General features: G+C 47.4%; 1 protein-coding gene across 1 annotated transcript in view; it reads left to right on the top strand.

Moving 5' to 3' along the window:
* LOC139379269 (LIM domain only 3) overlaps window positions 1-22,437 on the top strand; it is a 115,448-nt gene that overhangs the window by 73,884 nt on the left and 19,127 nt on the right. The window contains exon 3 of the mRNA XM_071122067.1: window positions 10,669-10,794. Coding sequence (XP_070978168.1) covers window positions 10,669-10,794 — 126 coding nt within the window. The remainder of the gene's footprint in view (window positions 1-10,668; window positions 10,795-22,437) is intronic.

Raw genomic sequence — 22,437 nt, 5'->3', positions numbered from 1 at the left:
GTTTCCCTCGCACTGACTGTGTGTATACTAATGCTCTGCTATGGAAAAGAGCGATAGCAATACCTTGTTTCAGACAAAGGGATTTGACTGCTCTGCTATGTACTCGCTGTATGCTACGGTACTGTGTGTGTGGGTGTGTGTGTGCTATAGCACGGTAGCACGGCTGAATGGCTCCTATTTGACGACAGATAAACAGACACCAATTAAATTATTCCACAAGGCTTGGAGCTTTAGCCCAGTGGACCCCAAAGTAGAACCCAGGGTGAATCCCAAACGCAACCCTGGCTTGGAGCTTTAGCCCAGTGGACCCCGAAGTAAAACCCAGGGTAGATCCCAAACGCAACCCTGTTCCCGATGTAGTGCACTTCTTTTGACTTCGTCTCTGGACCCAAAGTGTTGCACTGCACTTTCTTTAAAGGGCTTCATTTTATCGCGATTTCAATTTAAAGCAGAAAGAGAGAGCCGAAACATTCCCGCGTTGACCGTGATTACAGTCTCCTCTAACGTGGGAACGTTGTGATTACAGTCTCCTCTAACGTGGGAACGTTGACCGTGATTACAGTCTCCTCTAACGTGGGAACGTTGACCGTGATAACAGTCTCCTCTAACGTGGGAACATTGGCCGTGATTACAGTCTCCTCTAACGTGGGAACATTGGCCGTGATTACAGTCTCCTCTAACGTGGGAACGTTGACCGTGTTTACAGTCTCCTCTAACGTGGGAACGTTGACCGTGATTACAGTCTCCTCTAACGTGGGAACGTTGACCGTGATTACAGTCTCCTCTAACGTGGGAACGTTGACCGTGTTTACAGTCTCCTCTAACGTGGGAACGTTGACCGTGATTACAGTCTCCTCTAACGTGGGAACGTTGACCGTGATTACAGTCTCCTCTAACGTGGGAACGTTGACCGTGATTACAGTCTCCTCTAACGTGGGAACGTTGACCGTGATTACAGTCTCCTATAACGTGGGAACGTTGTGATTACAGTCTCCTATAACGTGGGAACGTTGACCGTGATTACAGTCTCCTCTAACGTGGGAACGTTGACCGTGATTACAGTCTCCTCTAACGTGGGAACGTTGACCGTGATTACAGTCTCCTCTGACGTGGGAACGTTGACCGTGATTACAGTCTCCTCTAACGTGGGAACGTTGTGATTACAGTCTCCTCTAACGTGGGAACGTTGGCCGTGATTACAGTCTCCTCTAACGTGGGAACGTTGCCCGTGATTACAGTCTCCTCTAACGTGGGAACGTTGCCCGTGATTACAGTCTCCTCTGACGTGGGAACGTTGGCCGTGATTACAGTCTCCTCTGACGTGGGAACGTTGACCGTGATTACAGTCTCCTCTAACGTGGGAACGTTGCCCGTGATTACAGTCTCCTCTAACGTGGGAACGTTGACCGTGATTACAGTCTCCTCTGACGTGGGAACGTTGACCGGGATTACAGTCTCCTCTGACGTGGGAACGTTGACCGTGATTACAGTCTCCTCTGACGTGGGAACGTTGACCGGGATTACAGTCTCCTCTGACGTGGGAACGTTGACCGGGATTACAGTCTCCTCTGACGTGGGAACGTTGACCGTGATTACAGTCTCCTCTGACGTGGGAACGTTGACCGGGATTACAGTCTCCTCTGACGTGGGAACGTTGACCGTGATTACAGTCTCCTCTGACGTGGGAACGTTGACCGGGATTACAGTCTCCTCTAACGTGGGAACGTTGACCGTGATTACAGTCTCCTCTGACGTGGGAACGTTGACCGGGATTACAGTCTCCTCTAACGTGGGAACGTTGACCGTGATTACAGTCTCCTCTGACGTGGGAACGTTGACCGGGATTACAGTCTCCTCTAACGTGGGAACGTTGACCGTGATTACAGTCTCCTCTGACGTGGGAACGTTGACCGGGATTACAGTCTCCTCTAACGTGGGAACGTTGACCGTGATTACAGTCTCCTCTGACGTGGGAACGTTGACCGGGATTACAGTCTCCTCTAACGTGGGAACGTTAACCATGATTACAGTCTCCTCTAACGTGGGAACGTTGACCGTGATTACAGTCTCCTCTAACGTGGGAACGTTGACAGTGATTACAGTCTCCTCTAACGTGGGAACGTTGACAGTGATTACAGTCTCCTCTAACGTGGGAACGTTGACCGTGATTACAGTCTCCTCTAACGTGGGAACGTTGACAGTGATTACAGTCTCCTCTAACGTGGGAACGTTAACCATGATTACAGTCTCCTCTGACGTGGGAACGTTGACAGTGATTACAGTCTCCTCTAACGTGGGAACGTTGACAGTGATTACAGTCTCCTCTAACGTGGGAACGTTGACAGTGATTACAGTCTCCTCTAACGTGGGAACGTTGACCGTGATTACAGTCTCCTCTAACGTGGGAACGTTGACAGTGATTACAGTCTCCTCTAACGTGGGAACGTTGACAGTGATTACAGTCTCCTCTAACGTGGGAACGTTGACAGTGATTACAGTCTCCTCTAACGTGGGAACGTTGACCGTGATTACAGTCTCCTCTAACGTGGGAACGTTGACAGTGATTACAGTCTCCTCTAACGTGGGAACGTTGACCGTGATTACAGTCTCCTCTAACGTGGGAACGTTGACCGTGATTACAGTCTCCTCTAACGTGGGAACGTTGACAGTGATTACAGTCTCCTCTAACGTGGGAACGTTGACAGTGATTACAGTCTCCTCTAACGTGGGAACGTTAACCATGATTACAGTCTCCTCTGACGTGGGAACGTTGGCCGTGATTACAGGCTCCTCTAACGTGGGAACGTTGACCGTGATTACAGTCTCCTCTAACGTGGGAACGTTGACCGTGATTACAGTCTCCTCTGACGTGGGAACGTTGGCCGTGATTACAGTCTCCTCTGACGTGGGAACGTTGACCGTGATTACAGTCTCCTCTAACGTGGGAACGTTGCCCGTGATTACAGTCTCCTCTAACGTGGGAACGTTGACCGTGATTACAGTCTCCTCTAACGTGGGAATGTTGACCGTGATTACAGTCTCCTCTAACGTGGGAACGTTGACCGTGATTACAGTCTCCTCTAACGTGGGAACGTTGACCGTGATTACAGTCTCCTCTAACGTGGGAACGTTGACCGTGATTACAGTCTGCTCTAACGTGGGAACGTTGACCGTGATTACAGTCTCCTCTAACGTGGGAACGTTGACCGTGATTACAGTCTCCTCTAACGTGGGAACGTTGACCGTGATTACAGTCTCCTCTAACGTGGGAACGTTGACCGTGATTACAGTCTCCTCTAACGTGGGAACGTTGACCGTGATTACAGTCTCCTCTAACGTGGGAACGTTGACCGTGATTACAGTCTCCTCTGACGTGGGAACAATGACCGGGATTACAGTCTCCTCTAACGTGGGAACGTTGACCGTGATTACAGTCTCCTCTAACGTGGGAACGTTGACAGTGATTACAGTCTCCTCTAACGTGGGAATGTTGACCGTGATTACAGTCTCCTCTAACGTGGGAACGTTGACCGTGATTACAGTCTCCTCTAACGTGGGAACGTTGGCCGTGATTACAGTCTCCTCTAACGTGGGAACGTTGGCCGTGATTACAGTCTCCTCTAACGTGGGAACGTTGACCGTTATTACAGTCTCCTCTAACGTGGGAACGTTGACCGTGATTACAGTCTCCTCTAACGTGGGAACGTTGACCGTGATTACAGTCTCCTCTAACGTGGGAACGTTGACCGTGATTACAGTCTCCTCTAACGTGGGAACGTTGACCGTGATAACAGTCTCCTCTAACGTGGGAACGTTGACCGTGATTACAGTCTCCTCTAACGTGGGAACGTTGACCGTGATAACAGTCTCCTCTAACGTGGGAACGTTGACCGTGATTACAGTCTCCTCTAACGTGGGAGCGTTGTGATTACAGTCTCCTCTAACGTGGGAATGTTGACCGTGATTACAGTCTCCTCTAACGTGGGAACGTTGACCGTGATTACAGTCTCCTCTAACGTGGGAACATTGTGATTACAGTCTCCTCTAACGTGGGAACGTTGACCGTGAATACAGTCTCCTCTAACGTGGGAACGTTGACGGTGATTACAGTCTCCTCTAACGTGGGAACATTGTGATTACAGTCTTCTCTAACGTGGGATTGTTGACCGTGATAACAGTCTCCTCTAACGTGGGAACGTTGACCGTGTTTACAGTCTCCTCTGACGTGGAAACGTTGACCGTGATTACAGTCTCCTCTAACGTGGGAACGTTAACCGTGATTACAGTCTCCTCTAACGTGGGAACGTTGACCATGATTACAGTCTCCTCTAACGTGGGAACATTGACCGTGATTACAGTCTCCTCTGACGTGGGAACGTTGACCGTGATTACAGTCTCCTGTAACGTGGGAACGTTGACCGTGATTACAGTCTCCTCTAACGTGGGAACATTGACCGTGATTACAGTCTCCTCTAACGTGGGAACATTGCCTTTAAACATGACTGTCCGACTGTAGTGTGTCTCTTCAGCTGCAGACTGTAGTGTGTCTCTTCACCTGTCAGACTGTAGTGTGTCTCTTCAGCTGTCAGACTGTAGTGTGTCTCTTCACCTGTCAGACTGTAGTGTGTCTCTTCACCTGTCAGACTGTAGTGTGTCTCTTCACCTGTCAGACTGTAGTGTGTCTCTTCACCTGTCAGACTGTAGTGTGTCTCTTCACCTGTCAGACTGTAGTGTGTCTCTTCACCTGTCAGACTGTAGTGTGTCTCTTCACCTGTCAGACTGTAGTGTGTCTCTTCACCTGTCAGACTGTAGTGTGTCTCTTCACCTGTCAGACTGTAGTGTGTCTCTTCAGCCCTACGGACTGTCAGACTGTAGTGTGTCTCTTCACTTGTCAGACTGTAGTGTGTCTCTTCAGCCCTATGGACTGTCAGACTGTAGTGTGTCTCTTCACCTGTCAGACTGTAGTGTGTCTCTTCACCTGTCAGACTGTAGTGTGTCTCTTCAGCCCTATGGACTGTCAGACTGTAGTGTGTCTCTTCACCTGTCAGACTGTAGTGTGTCTCTTCACCTGTCAGACTGTAGTGTGTCTCTTCAGCCCTATGGACTGTCAGACTGTAGTGTGTCTCTTCAGCTCTATGGACTGTCAGACTGTAGTGTGTCTCTTCACCTGTCAGACTGTAGTGTGTCTCTTCACCTGTCAGACTGTAGTGTGTCTCTTCACCTGTCAGACTGTAGTGTGTCTCTTCACCTGTCAGACTGTAGTGTGTCTCTTCACCTGTCAGACTGTAGTGTGTCTCTTCACCTGTCAGACTGTAGTGTGTCTCTTCAGCCCTATGGACTGTCAGACTGTAGTGTGTCTCTTCAGCCCTATGGACTGTCAGACTGTAGTGTGTCTCTTCAGCCCTATGGACTGTCAGACTGTAGTGTGTCTCTTCAGCCCTACGGACTGAATGGAGCTGATTTGAAACTCTTTGGAAGACTCTTTAGTTGATGACTCTTTAGCTGATGACTCTCTAGTTGATGACTCTTTAGTTGATGACTCTTTAGTTGAAGACTCTTTAGCTGATGACTCTCTAGTTGAAGACTCTTTAGTTGAAGACTCTTTAGTTGATGACTCTCTAGTTGATGACTCTCTAGTTGAAGACTCTTTAGCTGATGACTCTTTAGTTGAAGACTCTTTAGTTGATGACTCTCTAGTTGAAGACTCTTTAGTTAATGACTCTTTAGTTGATGACTCTCTAGTTGATGACTCTCTAGTTGATGACTCTCTAGTTGATGACTCTTTAGTTGAAGACTCTCTCTGTCACACACACACTCTCTCTCATACACACACACACACACACTCACACACACACACTGTCTGATTGCCAAAGGGCTCTGTCTGTAATTTTCTCAAAACAAAACAGTGTGACAGTCCTTTTCCAATATGTCTGCCCACGGCCGCCTTAAACCGAGAGGAGAGAAGATCCCAGACACACAGCGGGGACGTGAGAAACAGAACACTGTTTTGATTCCACCCGACAGACTGAAGGCTTTAAAACATTGCTTTTATACACCAATACCTTCCATCATTTATCAGCCTTGAGTTCATGCATTGCTCAAATGTTTCCAGGTATACCACACCAAAAGAAATTGTGAAGTGATATTCGTTTATATTGAGATATATCTTTTTACCTCCTAAAACACACATCTTTACTTGATTTCAATTGATTTTTTTTTTTTTAAGTGTAAAATCTGTGAGATGAATTATCACTTTAATCTGCACCGAGTGGACAAAACATTAAGAACACTTCAAATCAAATGTTTGGTCCAATGTCTTGTCTCTATACCCCCCCTGTACCGGTCCAATGTCATGTCTCTATACCCCCCCTGTACCGGTCCAATGTCATGTCTCTATACCCCCCCTGTACCGGTCCAATGTCATGTCTCTATAACCCCCCTGTACCGGTCCAATGTCATGTCTCTATAACCCCCCTTTACCGGTCCAATGTCATGTCTCTATACCCCCCCTGTACCGGTCCAATGTCATGTCTCTATACCCCCCCTGTACCGGTCCAATGTCATGTCTCTATACCCCCACTGTACCGGTCCAATGTCATGTCTCTATACCCCCCCTGTACCGGTCCAATGTCATGTCTCTATACCCCCCCTGTACCGGTCCAATGTCATGTCTCTATACCCCCTCCCTGTACTGGTCCAATGTCATGTCTCTATAACCCCCCTGTACCGGTCCAATGTCATGTCTCTATAACCCCCCTGTACCGGTCCAATGTCATGTCTCTATACCCCCCCCCCTGTACCGGTCCAATGTCATGTCTCTATAACCCCCCTGTACCGGTCCAATGTCATGTCTCTATAACCCCCCTGTACCGGTCCAATGTCATGTCTCTATAACCCCCCTGTACCGGTCAAATGTCATGTCTCTATAACCCCCCTGTACCGGTCCAATGTCATGTCTCTATACCCCCCCTGTACCGGTCCAATGTCATGTCTCTATACCCCCCCTGTACCGGTCCAATGTCATGTCTCTATACCTCCCCTGTACTGGTCCAATGTCATGTCTCTATACCCCCCCTGTACTGGTCCAATGTCATGTCTCTATACCCCCCCTGTACCGGTCCAATGTCATGTCTCTATACCCCCCCTGTACCGGTCCAATGTCATGTCTCTATACCCCCCCTGTACCGGTCCAATGTCATGTCTCTATACCCCCCCTGTACCGGTCCAATGTCATGTCTCTATACCCCCCCCTGTACCGGTCCAATGTCATGTCTCTATACCCCCCCTGTACCGGTCCAATGTCATGTCTCTATAACCCCCCTGTACCGGTCCAATGTCATGTCTTTATACCTCCCCTGTACCGGTCCAATGTCATGTCTCTATACCCCCCCTGTACCGGTCCAATGTCATGTCTTTATACCTCCCCTGTACTGGTCCAATGTCATGTCTCTATACCCCCCTGTACCGGTCCAATGTCATGTCTCTATAACCCCCCTGTACCGGTCCAATGTCATGTATCTATACCCCCCCTGTACCGGTCCAATGTCATGTCTCTATAACCCCCCCGTACCGGTCCAATGTCATGTCTCTATACCCCCCCTGTACCGGTCCAATGTCATGTCTCTATACCCCCCCCTGTACCGGTCCAATGTCATGTCTCTATACCCGCCCTGTACCGGTCCAATGTCATGTCTCTATACCCCCCCCCCCCTGTACCGGTCCAATGTCATGTCTCTATACCCTCCTTGTACCGGTCCAATGTCATGTCTTTATACCTCCCCTGTACCGGTCCAATGTCATGTATCTATACCCCCCCTGTACCGGTCCAATGTCATGTCTCTATAACCCCCCTGTACCGGTCCAATGTCATGTCTCTATACCCCCCCCTGTACCGGTCCAATGTCATGTCTCTATACCCCCCCTGTACCGGTCCAATGTCATGTCTCTATACCCCCCCTGTACCGGTCCAATGTCATGTCTTTATACCTCCCCTGTACCGGTCCAATGTCATGTCTCTATACCCTCCCCTGTACCGGTCCAATGTCATGTCTTTATACCCCCCCTGTACCGGTCCAATGTCTTGTCTCTATACCCTCCCTGTACCGGTCCAATGTCATGTCTCTATACCCTCCCCTGTACCGGTCCAATGTCATGTCTTTATACCTCCCCTGTACTGGTCCAATGTCTTGTCTCTATACCCTCCCTGTACCGGTCCAATGTCATGTCTCTATACCCTCCCCTGTACCGGTCCAATGTCATGTCTTTATACCCCCCCTGTACCGGTCCAATGTCATGTCTTTATACCCCCCCTGTACCGGTCCAATGTCTTGTCTCCATACCCTCCCTGTACCGGTCCAATGTCATGTCTTTATACCCCCCCTGTACTGGTCCAATGTCATGTCTCTATACCCTCCCCTGTACCGGTCCAATGTCATGTCTTTATACCCCCCCTGTACTGGTCCAATGTCATGTCTTTATACCTCCCCTGTACCGGTCCAATGTCATGTCTCTATACCCCCCCTGTACCAGTCCAATGTCATGTCTCTATACCCCCCCTGTACCGGTCCAATGTCATGTCTTTATACCCCCCCCCCCCCTGTACCGGTCTGTGTTGATGGTACACCTACACCTGTGTCATTCTGTAGGGCTGTGTTGGGCTGTGTTGATGCTAGACCTGTCACTCTGTAGGGCTGTGTTGATGCTAGACCTGTGCCATTCTGTAGGGCTGTGTTGATGGTAGACCTGTCATTCTGTAGGGCTGTGTTGATGGCAGACCTGTGTCATTCTGTAGGGCTGTGTTGATGGGAGACCTGTCATTCTGTAGGGCTGTGTTGATGGTAGACCTTGCATTCTGTAGGGCTGTGTTGATGCTAGACCTGTCATTCTGTAGGGCTGTGTTGATGCTAGACCTGTCATTCTGTAGGGCTGTGTTGATGCTAGACCTGTCATTCTGTAGGGCTGTGTTGATGGTAGACCTGTGCCATTCTGTAGGGCTGTGTTGATGGTAGACCTGTCATTCTGTAGGGCTGTGTTGATGGTAGACCTGTCATTCTGTAGGGCTGTGTTGATGGTAGACCTTGCATTCTGTAGGGCTGTGTTGATGGTAGACCTGCCATTCTATAGGGCTGTGTTGACGGGAGACCTGTCATTCTGTAGGGCTGTGTTGATCCTAGACCTGTCATTCTGTAGGGCTGTGTTGATGGTAGACCTGTCATTCTGTAGGGCTGTGTTGATCCTAGATCTGTCAATCTGTAGGGCTGTGTTGATGGTAGACCTGTCATTCTGTAGGGCTGTGTTGATGGTAGACCTGTCATTCTGTAGGGCTGTGTTGATCCTAGACCTGTCATTCTGTAGGGCTGTGTTGATGGTAGACCTGTCATTCTGTAGTCATTCATGGGGACAACAATCTGGCTGTGTTTTATTGTCTTTTTTGTCCAGAGCCTGTAGTGCATTAGGGTGCCATTTGGGACTATTTAAATGTTAAAAACCAACCCTGCTGTATCCATGTGCTGTTCTCTGATCACTCATTAGATCAGGATCTCTTACCTACAGACCAGAGAGAGAGACATGTAGTTATCAGGATCTCTTACCTACAGACCAGAGAGACACGTAGTTATCAGGATCTCTTACCTACAGACCAGAGAGACATGTAGTTATCAGGATCTCTTACCTACAGACCAGAGAGACATGTAGTTATCAGGATCTCTTACCTACAGACCAGAGAGACATGTGGTTTGATCATGTGAACAAGCACGCCGGAACTAGAAGTGCCTGAAGAAGTTTGTCGTTCTATCCAATTAGATTATTGTTTTCTATGATTTCATGAGCCGATAGTTTTCCTGCTAGTGATTCTCTCCTGGGTCTCTATCTATATCTATCATGCTAGGTGTCTACAGGAGGTCTGTTCTCCACCTGGGTCTCTATCTATCTCTATCATGCTAGGTGTCTACAGGAGGTCTGTTCTCCACCTGGGTCTCTATCTATCTCTATCATGCTAGGTGTCTACAGGAGGTCTGTTCTCTCCTGGATCTCTATCTACCTCTATCATGCTAGGTGTCTACAGGAGGTATGTTCTCCACCTGGGTCTCTATCTATCTCTATCATGCTAGGTGTCTACAGGAGGTCTGTTCTCCACCTGGGTCTCTATCTATCTCTATCATGCTAGGTGTCTACAGGAGGTCTGTTCTCTCCTGGGTCTCTATCTATCTCTATCATGCTAGGTGTCTACAGGAGATCTGTTCTCCACCTGGGTCTCTATCTATCTCTATCATGCTAAATGTCTACAGGAGGTCTGTTCTCTCCTGGGTCTCTATCTATCTCTATCATGCTAGGTGTCTACAGGAGGTGTGTTCTCCACCTGGGTCTCTATCTATCTCTATCATGCTAGGTGTCTACAGGAGGTCTGTTCTCCATCTGGGTCTCTATCTATCTCTATCATGCTAGGTGTCTACAGGAGGTCTGTTGTCCACCTGGGTCTCTATCTATCTCTATCATGCTAGGTGTCTACAGGAGGTCTGTTCTCTCCTGGGTCTCTATCCATCTCTATCGTGCTAGGTGTCTACAGGAGGTCTTTTCTTTCCTGGGTCTCTATCTCTATCATGCTAGGTGTCTACAGGAGGTCTGTTCTACCCCTGTTCTAACAGTGCTTTCCTCCTGTCTCTTCCGCAGGTTGTTTGGGGTAACAGGGAACTGTGCGGCCTGCAGTAAGCTGATCCCAGCCTTTGAGATGGTGATGAGAGCTAAAGAGAACGTCTATCACCTGGACTGCTTCGCCTGTCAGCTCTGTAATCAGAGGTGAGTTTACTGGGCGGGAAGCTGCTCCTCGCGTCCACTCAGCCAATCAGGAGGCTTGATGTTGAGAAGGGGTGGGACAGTGTGGACATTCCCGAATCATTCTCTGACGTCCATGTTAAGACAGCCTCAATCTCAGCAGGAGTTGACTGAGCCTGGTCTAACAGTCCCTGATCAGAGATCGTCTGGTCTAACAGTCCCTGATCAGAGATCGTCTGGTCTAACAGTCCCTGATCAGTGATAGTCTGGCCTAACAGTCCCTGATCAGTGATAGTCTGGCCTAACAGTCCCTGTTAATGGTGCGGATCAGAGATAGTTTAAGAAAAGTTGAGATAATAGAGATCTCCCACTGACCACAAACTGTTTAAATCAACAATTTTCTAGCATCATTTGTCAACGTGTTGTGACGTGGAATCATGTGGATTTGGATTTGAAAGAAGTAATCGATTTACACTGTTGTTTTGTGGGTAATATTTCACTACAGGATTACAATTGAGTCATTTAGCAGACTCTCTTATCCAGAGAGACTTACAGTTGTGAGTAATTTAACTGATTCTCTTATCCAGAGAGACTTACAGTAGTGAGTCATTTAACAGACTCTCTTATCCAGAGAGACTTACAGTAGGGAGTCATTTAGCTGATTCTCTTATCCAGAGAGACTTACAGTAGTGAGTCATTTAGCTGATTCTCTTATCCAGAGAGACTTACAGTTGTGAGTAATTTAACTGATTCTCTTATCCAGAGAGACTTACAGTAGTGAGGCATTTAACAGACTCTCTTATCCAGAGAGACTTACAGTAGGGAGTAATTTAGCTGATTCTCTTATCCAGAGAGACTTACATGAGAAATGAGGGTTAAGCGCCTTGCTCAAGGGCACCGACAGATGTTTCACCTAGTCGGCTTGGGGATTCGAAACAGTGACCTTTCGGGGCGGCAGGTAGCCTAGTGGTTAGAGCGTTGGACTAGTAACCGACAGGTTGCTAGATTGGATCACCCGAGCTGACAAGGTAAAAATCTGTCGTTCTGCCCCTGAACAAACCAGTTAACCCACTGTTCCTAGGCCAGTTAACCCACTGTTCCTAGACCAGTTAACCCACTGTTCCTAGGCCAGTTAACCCACTGTTTCCTAGGCCGTCATTGTAAATAATAATTCGTTCTTAACTGACTTGCCTAGTTAAATAAAGATAAAATACTGGCCCAACGCTCTTAATTAACTGCTAGGTCATCACGGTAACCACTTTTCAACATAGACAAAACCTAGGGTAAAATATGTTGAATTTGTGCCTTTAAAACACCGTCAGATCTACATAGTAATATCCACTATAAGATTTGTTTAAAAACAAGAGGCTGGACAGCGCCTCCTACTGCAGAGATCATCTATCTACAGCCATCCATTCAGTCTCCCGTCCAGGGGTTTATCCAAACACAGCCTTTCTTAGCTGGGATGTTCCTCACTGACAATTACCAATGTGTTAAAGTGACAAAGATTGCTGAGACATCTCCACTTAATAGATTCACTGTTGCTATCAAAATTATTCTAAAGTGTAGGTTCAACAGAGCAAATTAAATGTAAACCGGACTGTATCAATCACACAGCATCTACGAGGCTCCCTACTGTATCAATCACACAGCATCTACGAGGCTCCCTACTGTATCAATCACACAGCATCTATGAGGCTCCGTACTGTATCAATCACACAGCATCTACGAGGCTCCGTACTGTATCAATCACACTGCATCTACGAGGCTCCGTACTGTATCTATCACACAGCATCTACGAGGCTCCGTACTGTATCAATCACACAGCATCTACGAGGCTCCGTACTGTATCAATCACACAGCATCTATGAGGCTCCGTACTGTATCAATCACACAGCATCTACGATGCTCCGTACTGTATCAATCACACAGCATCTACGAGGCTCCGTACTGTATCAATCACACAGCATCTACGATGCTCCGTACTGTATCAATCACACAGCATCTACGAGGCTCCGTACTGTATCAATCACACAGCATCTACGAGGCTCCGTACTGTATCAATCACACAGCATCTACGAGGCTCCGTACAGTATCAATCACACAGCATCTACGATGCTCCGTACTGTATCAATCACACAGCATCTACGAGGCTCCGTACTGTATCAATCACACAGCATCTATGATGCTCCGTACTGTATCAATCACACAGCATCTACGAGGCTCCGTACTGTGTCAATCACACAGCATCTACGATGCTCCGAACTGTATCAATCACACAGCATCTACGAGGCTCCGTACTGTATCAATCACACAGCATCTATGATGCTCCGTACTGTATCAATCACACAGCATCTATGATGCTCCGTACTGTATCAATCACACAGCATCTATGATGCTCCGTACTGTATCAATCACACAGCATCTACGAGGCTCCGTACTCTTATCAATCACACAGCATCTATGAGGCTCCGTACTGTATCAATCACACAGCATCTATGAGGCTCCGTACTGTATCTATCACACAGCATCTATGAGGCTCCGTACTGTATCAATCACACAGCATCTACGAGGCTCCGTACTGTATCAATCACACAGCATCTACGAGGCTCCGTACTGTATCAATCACACAGCATCTACGAGGCTCCGTACTGTATCAATCACACAGCATCTACGAGGCTCCGTACTGTATCAATCACACAGCATCTACGAGGCTCCGTACTGTATCAATCACACAGCATCTACGAGGTTCCGTACTCTTATCAATCACACAGCATCTACGAGGCTCCGTACTGTATCAATCACACAGCATCTACGAGGCTCCGTACTGTATCAATCACACAGCATCTACGAGGCACCGTACTGTATCAATCACACTGCATCTACGAGGCTCCGTACTGTATCTATCACACAGCATCTACGAGGCTCCGTACTGTATCAATCACACAGCATCTACGAGGCTCCGTACTGTATCAATCACACAGCATCTACGAGGCTCCGTACTGTATCAATCACACAGCATCTACGAGGCTCCGTACTGTATCTATCACACAGCATCTACGAGGCTCCGTACTGTATCTATCACACAGCATCTATGAAGCTATTTAGGCCTGTACAGCTAATTCCAAACTGGAATTAAAGCCAGACTCAGCACAGATGGAGCTATCCAAACTGGAATTTAAGCCAGACTCAGCACAGATGGAGCTATCCAAACTGGAATTAAAGCCAGACTAAGCACAGATGGAGCTATCCAAACTGGAATTAAAGCCAGACTCAGCACAGATGGAGCTATCCAAACTGGAATTTATGCCAGACTCAGCACAGATGGAGCTATCCAAACTGGAATTTAAGCCAGACTCAGCACAGATGGAGCTATCCAAACTGGAATTAAAGCCAGACTCAGCACAGATGGAGCTATCCAAACAGAAGAAGCATCTCCTTTAAATGTCGATATTTGGTTGCGTTGGAAACCAAAACAATTCAATATCACTTTTTAAATAGACTAAATAGCCTTTTAACCTGCCTCCAGCTCAACCAGACGTTAAAGAATGGGATGAAGCCAGTGTCTCAGATGGAACTATCCAACCAGAAGTTAAAGAATGGAATGAAGCCAGTGTCTCAGATGGAACTATCCAATCAGAAGATAAAGAATGGGATGAAGCCAGTGTCTCAGATGGAACTATCCAATCAGAAGATAAAGAATGGGATGAAGCCAGTGGTTCAGATGGAACTATCCAACCAGAAGTTAAAGAAGTCAGTGTCTCAGATGGAACTATCCAATCAGAAGATAAAGAATGGGATGAAGCCAGTGGTTCAGATGGAACTATCCAACCAGAAGTTAAAGAATGGGATGAAGCCAGTGGTTCAGATGGAACTATCCAATCAGAAGATAAAGAATGGGATGAAGCCAGTGGTTCAGATGGAACTATCCAACCAGAAGTTAAAGAATGGGATGAAGCCAGTGGTTCAGATGGAACTATCCAATCAGAAGTTACAGAATGGGATGAAGCCAGTGGTTCAGATGGAACTATCCAACCAGAAGATAAAGAATGGGATGAAGCCAGTGTCTCAGATGGAACTATCCAACCAGAAGTTAAAGAATGGAATGAAGCCAGTGTCTCAGATGGAACTATCCAACCAGAAGTTAAAGAATGGGATGAAGCCAGTGTCTCAGATGGAACTATCCAACCAGAAGTTAAAGAATGGGATGAAGCCAGTGTCTCAGATGGAACTATCCAACCAGAAGTTCAGATGATACTATCCAAGTAGTAGATACATCTTCTTTAAATGTTCATATCTGGCTGCGTTGACAACCAAAATCAATTCAATATTGTGAGGGAGATAGAGGGAGATATGGAGATAGAGGGAGATAGAGGGAGGGAGAGAGATAGAGAGAGAGATATAGATAGAGGGACAGATAGATGGAGATATAGGGAGAGGATGAGATAGAGATAGAGGGGAGATAGAGAGAGATAGAAATAGAGGGGGAGATAGAGGGAGAGGATGAGATAGAGGGGGAGACAGAGGGGAGATAGAGGAGATAGAGGGAGAGGATGAGATAGAGATAGAGGGGGAGATAGAGAGAGATAGAAAAAGAGGGGGAGATAGAGGGGGAGATAGAGGGAGAGGATGAGATAGAGATAGAGGGGGAGCTAGAGGGAGATAGAGAGAGGGAGAGGATGAGATAGAGATAAAGGGGAGATAGAGGAGGAGATAGAGGGAGAGATAGAGGAGGAGATAGAGGGGGAGATAGAGGGGGAGATAGAGGGGGAGATGGAGATAGAGGGAGAGGATGAGATAGAGATAAAGGGGAGATAGAGATAGAGGGAGAGGATGAGATAGAGATAAAGGGGAGATAGAGGGAGAGGATGAGATAGAGATAAAGGAGAGATAGAGGGAGAGGGGAGATAGAGGGGGAGATAGAGATACAGGGGAGATAGAGGGAGATATAGAGATAACGGGGAGATAGAGGGATATAGAGGGAGAGATAGAGATAAAGGGGAGATAGAGGGAGAGATAGAGATAAAGGGGAGATATAGGGAGATATAGAGATAAAGGGGAGATAGAGGGAGATATAGAGATAACTGGGAGATAGAGGGAGATAGAGGGAGAGATAGAGATAAAGGGGAGATAGAGGGAGAGATAGAGATAAAGGGGAGATATAGGGAGATATAGAGATAACTGGGAGATAGAGGGAGATAGAGGGAGAGATAGAGGTAGTTCTAAACAGAGTTCTAAATCTCCTTATACTGCCACTTGCCGTCTCGTCTTATGTATCTGACCTGGGCTGAACAAGTCTTCCTTCTCTCTCTTACAAGCAGAGATGCACTAATGTGACACAGTCAGACTGTACATCTGTTACCTTGGCAACCCAGAGTTGATGAGAGTACTCAGCACTGCAACACTGCAATTACTGCAATTACACAGCACTGCAATTACACACACACACACACACACACACACACACACACACACACACACACACACACACACACACACAAACACACACACACAAACAGTCCCTAACCCCCTAACCATAACTCCTAACCCAACACCTAACCTCAACCCCAAAGCCTAAAACTAACTATTAAGACAAAAATAGCATTTTAATTAATTCAGGACATGAAAAAAGTCCAGACTTTTCAAAATTGTTTTTGTTTTCCGACCTTGTCAGGACGTTCTGGTCTGAATAAGGCAGGAAAACACACACACACACACACACACACACACACACACACACACACACACACACACACACACACACACACACACACTCACACACACTCACACACACACACACACACACACACACACACACACACACACACACACACACACACACACACACATACACACACACACACACACATACACACACACACACACACACACACACACACACACACACACACACACACACACACACACACACACACACACACACACACACACACACACACACACACACACACATACACACACACCGTCTTTTTTTACTCATTTTGTACATACCGTCTCTTATGACTGAAAATAACTTATAGACATCAGGACTGTGATTACTCACCACGGACTGGCAGAATCCTTTTTTCCCTTTCACCACTCTGACGAGCCAGGAGAGAAGGATATACTGCTTCCTCGGGAACAGGCCCCGACCCCCGTGATCTGCGTGAAGAGGAGGCGGAGAAACAGGGGCCGAAGAGCGGGCTTATCTTCTGAGAATTCGTAGACGATCGAAATAAACTCCCACTTCCCTCCATTCTGCTAGCAAACGTGCAATCTTTGGTGAATAAACTCGACGACCAACGCGGAAGATTAAACTGCGAACGGGACATTGAAAACTGTAACATCTTATGCTTCACGGAGTCGTGGCTGAACTACGACGTTATCAACATACAGCTGGCTGGTTGCATGCTGTACAGGCAGGATAGAAGAGCAGCGTTTTGTAAGACAAGGGGAGGCGGAACTACAGTGCCTTGCGAAAGTATTCGGCCCCCTTGAACTTTGCAACCTTTTGCCACATTTCAGGCTTCAAACATAAAGATATAAAACTGTATTTTTTTGTGAAGAATCAACAACAAGTGGGACACAATCATGAAGTGGAACGACATTTATTGGATATTTAAAACTTTTTTAACAAATCAAAAACTGAAAAATTGGGCGTGCAAAATTATTCAGCCCCTTTACTTTCAGTGCAGCAAACTCTCTCCAGAAGTTCAGTGAGGATCTCTGAATGATCCAATGTTGACCTAAATGACTAATGATGATAAATACAATCCACCTGTGTTTAATCAAGTCTCTGTATAAATGCACCTGCACTGTGATAGTCTCAGAGGTCCGTTAAAAGCGCAGAAAGCTCTCCCTCACCCTCCATTAGGCAAATCTGACCATAATTCTATCCTCCTGATTCCTGCTTACAAGCAAAAATTAAAGCAGGAAGCATCAGTGACTCGGTCTATAAAAAAGTGGTCAGTGGAAGCAGATGCTAAACTACAGGACTGTTTTGCTAGCACAGACTGGAATATGTTCCGGGATTCCTCCGATGGCATTGAGGAGTACACCACATCAGTCATTGGCTTCTTCAATAAGTGCATCGAGGACGTCGTCCCCACAGTGACCTTACGTACATACCCCAACCAGAAGCCATGGATTACAGGCAACATCCACACTGAGCTAAAGGCTAGAGCTTCTGCTTTCAAGGAGCGGGACTCTAACCCAGAAGCTTATAGGAAATCCTGCTATGTCCTCCGACGAACCATCAAACAGGCAAAGCATAAATACAGGACTAAGATCGAATCGTACTACACCGGCTCCGACATTCGTTGGGTGTGGCAGGGCTTGCAAACCATTACAGACTACAAAGGGAAGCACAGCCGAGAGCTGCCCAGTGACACGAGCCTACCAGACGAGCTAAACTACTTTTATGCTCGCTTCGAGGCAAATAACATTGAAACATGCATGAGAGCACCAGCTGTTCTGAAAGACTGTGATCATGCTCTCTTCAGCCGATGTGAGTAAGACCTTTAGACAGGTAAACATTCACAAGGCCGCGCAGACGGATTACCAGACGGATTACCAGGACACATACTCAGAGCATGCGCTGACCAACTGGCAAGTGTCTTCCCTGACATTTTCAACCTCTCCCTGTCCGAGTCTCTAATACCAACATGTTTTAAGCAGACTACCATAGTGCCTGTGCCCAATAATTCTAAGGTAACCTGCCTTAATGACTACCGCCCCGTAGCACTCACATTTGTAGACATGAAGTGTTTTGAAAGGCTGGTCATGGCTCACATCAACACCATTATCCCAGAAACCCTAGACCCACTCCAATTTGCATACCGCCCTAAGAAATCCACAGATGATGCAATCTCTATTGCACTCCACACTGCCCTTTCCCACCTGGACAAAAGGAACACCTATGTGAGAATGCTGTTCATTGACTACAGCTCAGTGTTAAACACTGCGCCCTCAAAGCTCATCACTAAGCTAAGGATCCTGGGACTAAACACCTCCCTCTGCAACTGGATCCTGGACTTCCTGTCGGGCCACCCCCAGGTGGTAAGGGTAGGTAACAACACATCCGCCATGCTGATCCTCAACACAGGGGCCCCTCAAGGATGCGTGCTCAGTACCCTCCTGTGCTCCCTGTTCTCTCATGACTGCATGAGGCCAGGCACGACTCCAACACCATCATTAAATTTGCCGATGACACAACAGTGGTAGGCCTGATCACCAACAATGATGAGACAGCCTATAGGGAGGAGACCTGGCAAAGTGGTGCCAGGACAACAACCTCTCCCTCAACGAGACAAAGGAGATGATTGTGGACTACAGGAAAAAGAGGACCGAGCATACCCTCATTCTCATCGACGGGGCTGCAGTGGAGCAGGTTGAGCAGGTTGTTGCAGGTTGTTCCTTGGTGTCCAAATCACAAACTAACATGGTCCAAGCACACCAAGACAGGGCACGACAAAACCTATTCCCCTTCAGGAGACTGAAAATATTTGACATGGGTCCTCAGATCCTTAAAAGGTTCTACAGCTGCACCATCGAGAGCATCCTGACTGGTTGCATCACTGCCTGGTATGGCAACTGCTCGGCCTCGGCCAAGACATTACAGAGGGTAGTGCGTACGGTCCAGTACATCACTGGGGCCAAGCTTCCTGTCATCCAGGACCTCTATACCAGGCGGTGTCAGAGGGAGGCCCTTAAAATTGTCAAAGACTACAGCCACCCTAGTCATTAGAATGTTGTCTCTGCTACTCCACGGAAAGTGGTACCGGAGCGCCAAGTCTAGGTCTAAGAGGCTTCTAAACAGCTTCCACCCCCAAGTGGTACCGGAGCGCCAAGTCTAGGTCCAAGAGGCTTCTAAACAGCTTCCACCCCCAAGTGGTACCGGAGCGCCAAGTCTAGGTCCAATAGGCTTCTAAACAGCTTCTACCCCCAAGTGGTACCGGAGCGCCAAGTCTAGGTCCAAGAGGCTTCTAAAACAGCTTCTACCCCCAAGTGGTACCGGAGCGCCAAGTCTAGGTCCAATAGGCTTCTAAACAGCTTCTACCCCCAAGTGGTACCGGAGCGCCAAGTCTAGGTCCAAGAGGCTTCTAAACAGCTTCTACCCCCAAGCGATAAGACTCCTGATCATCTAATCAAATGGCTACCCAGACTATTTTCATTGCCCCCCTCCTCTTTACACCACTGCTACTCTCTGTTGTTATCATCTATGCATAGTCACTTTAATATCTCTACCTACATGTACATACTACCTCAACTAACCGGTGCCCTTCCACAGTGACTCTGTATCGGTGCTCCCCTCTTTATAGTCTCGCTATTGTTATTTTACTGCTGCTCTTTAATTACTGGTTACTTTTATCTCTTATTCTTATCCGTATTTTTTTTAACTGCATTGTTGGTTAGGGGCTCGTAGGAAACCTTTTCACTGTAAGGTTTACACCTGTTGTATTTGGAGCATGTGACCAATAAAATTGTGTTTTATTTTATTTGACTCTCTCTCTCTCTCTCTCTCTCTCTCTGTCTCTCTCTCTCTCTCTCTCTCTCTCTCCCTGTCTCTCTCACTGTCTCTCTCACTGTCTCTCTCACTGTCTCTCTCTCTCACTCTCTCTGTCTCTCTCTCTCTCTGTCTCTCTCTCCCTGTCTCTCTCACTGTCTCTCTCTCTCTCTCTCTGTCTCTCTCTCTCTCTGTCTGTCTCTCCCTGTCTCTCTCACTGTCTCTCTCACTGTCTCTCTCACTGTCTCTCTCTCTCTCTCTCACTCTCTCTGTCTCTCTCTCTCTCTGTCTCTCTCTCCCTGTCTCTCTCACTGTCTCTCTCACTGTCTCTCTCACTGTCTCTCTCTCTCTCACTCTCTCTCTCTCACTCTCTCTCGCTGTCTCTCTCTCTCTCTCTCTCTCTCTCTCAAGCATGTAGTCGTTCCACCTCACATAGAGAAAGTAGCAGCAACAGGATTGATAAGGTTGTGTCAGACAGGAGGGATTGTAGCCTGAGCTTTTCTGGCAACAGAACATGAAGAGAGAGGCGATATGCTACAGCTACTACATTCATTCGTTTCCCAAACGCTCTGTCATCGGATCGACGGAGGACCCATTTGTCAGCGAGCGAAGTGACGATGCATTATCTCTCTCTAAACACACACACGCACACATATATACACAAACACACACACACATTCTCAATTACACAGTTTCTCTCGCACACACGCACAAACACACAGATACAAACACAAACAAACACATCCACACGAACCTACACACTACTGTTCTAGTCCTCCTGACTACTGTACTAGTCCTCCTGACTACTGTACTAGTTCTCCTGGGTCTGACTACTGTACTAGTCCTCCTGACTACTGTACTAGTCCCCCTGACTACTGTACTAGTCCCCCTGACTACTGTACTAGTCCTCCTGACTACTGTACTAGTCCCCCTGACTACTGTACTAGTCCTCCTGACTACTGTACTAGTCCCCCTGACTACTGTACTAGTCCTCCTGACTACTGTACTAGTCCTGACTACTGTACTAGTCCTCCTGACTACTGTACTAGTCCTCCTGACTACTGTACTAGTCCCCCTGACTACTGTACTAGTCCCCCTGACTACTGTACTAGTCCTCCTGACTACTGTACTAGTCCTCCTGACTACTGTACTAGTCCCCCTGGGTCTGACTACTGTACTAGTCCCCCTGACTACTGTACTAGTCCCCCTGGGTCTGACTACTGTACTAGTCCTCCTGACTACTGTACTAGTCCTCCTGACTACTGTACTAGTCCCCCTGGGTCTGACTACTGTACTAGTCCCCCTGACTACCGTACTAGTCCTCCTGACTACTGTACTAGTCCTCCTGACTACTGTACTAGTCCTCCTGACTACTGTACTAGTCCCCCTGACTACTGTACTAGTCCCCCTGACTACTGTACTAGTCTTCCTGACTACTGTACTAGTCCTCCTGACTACTGTACTAGTCCTCCTGACTACTGTACTAGTCCCCCTAACTACTGTACTAGTCCTCCTGACTACTATACTAGTCCTCCTGACTACTATACTAGTCCTCCTGACTACTGTACTAGTCCCCCTGACTACTGTACTAGTCCCCCTGGGTCTGACTACTGTACTAGTCCTCCTGACTACTGTACTAGTCCCCCTGACTACTGTACTAGTCCTCCTGACTACTGTACTAGTCCTCATTACTACTGTACTAGTCCTCCTGACTACTGTACTAGTCCCCCTGACTACTGTACTAGTCCCCCTAACTACTGTACTAGTCCTCCTGACTACTGTACTAGTCCCCCTGACTACTGTACTAGTCCTCCTGGGTCTGACTACTGTACTAGTCCTCCTGACTACTGTACTAGTCCCCCTGACTACTGTACTAGTCCTCCTGACTACTGTACTAGTCCTCCTGACTACTGTACTAGTCCTCCTGACTACTGTACTAATCCCCCTAACTACTGTACTAGTCCTCCTGACTACTGTACTAGTCCTCCTGACTACTGTACTAGTCCTCCTGACTACTGTTCTAGTCCTCCTGACTACTGTACTAGTCCTCCTGACTACTGTACTAGTTCTCCTGACTACTGTACTAGTCCTCCTGACTACTGTACTAGTCCTCCTGACTACTGTACTAGTCCTCCTGACTACTGTACTAGTCCTCCTGACTA

Source organism: Oncorhynchus clarkii, chromosome 21 (assembly GCF_045791955.1).
Source record: "Oncorhynchus clarkii lewisi isolate Uvic-CL-2024 chromosome 21, UVic_Ocla_1.0, whole genome shotgun sequence".
Classification (NCBI taxonomy): Eukaryota; Metazoa; Chordata; class Actinopteri; order Salmoniformes; family Salmonidae; genus Oncorhynchus; species Oncorhynchus clarkii.
The sequence above is the reverse complement of the archived record's forward strand: the minus strand, read 5'-3'. Positions and strand labels throughout refer to the sequence as shown.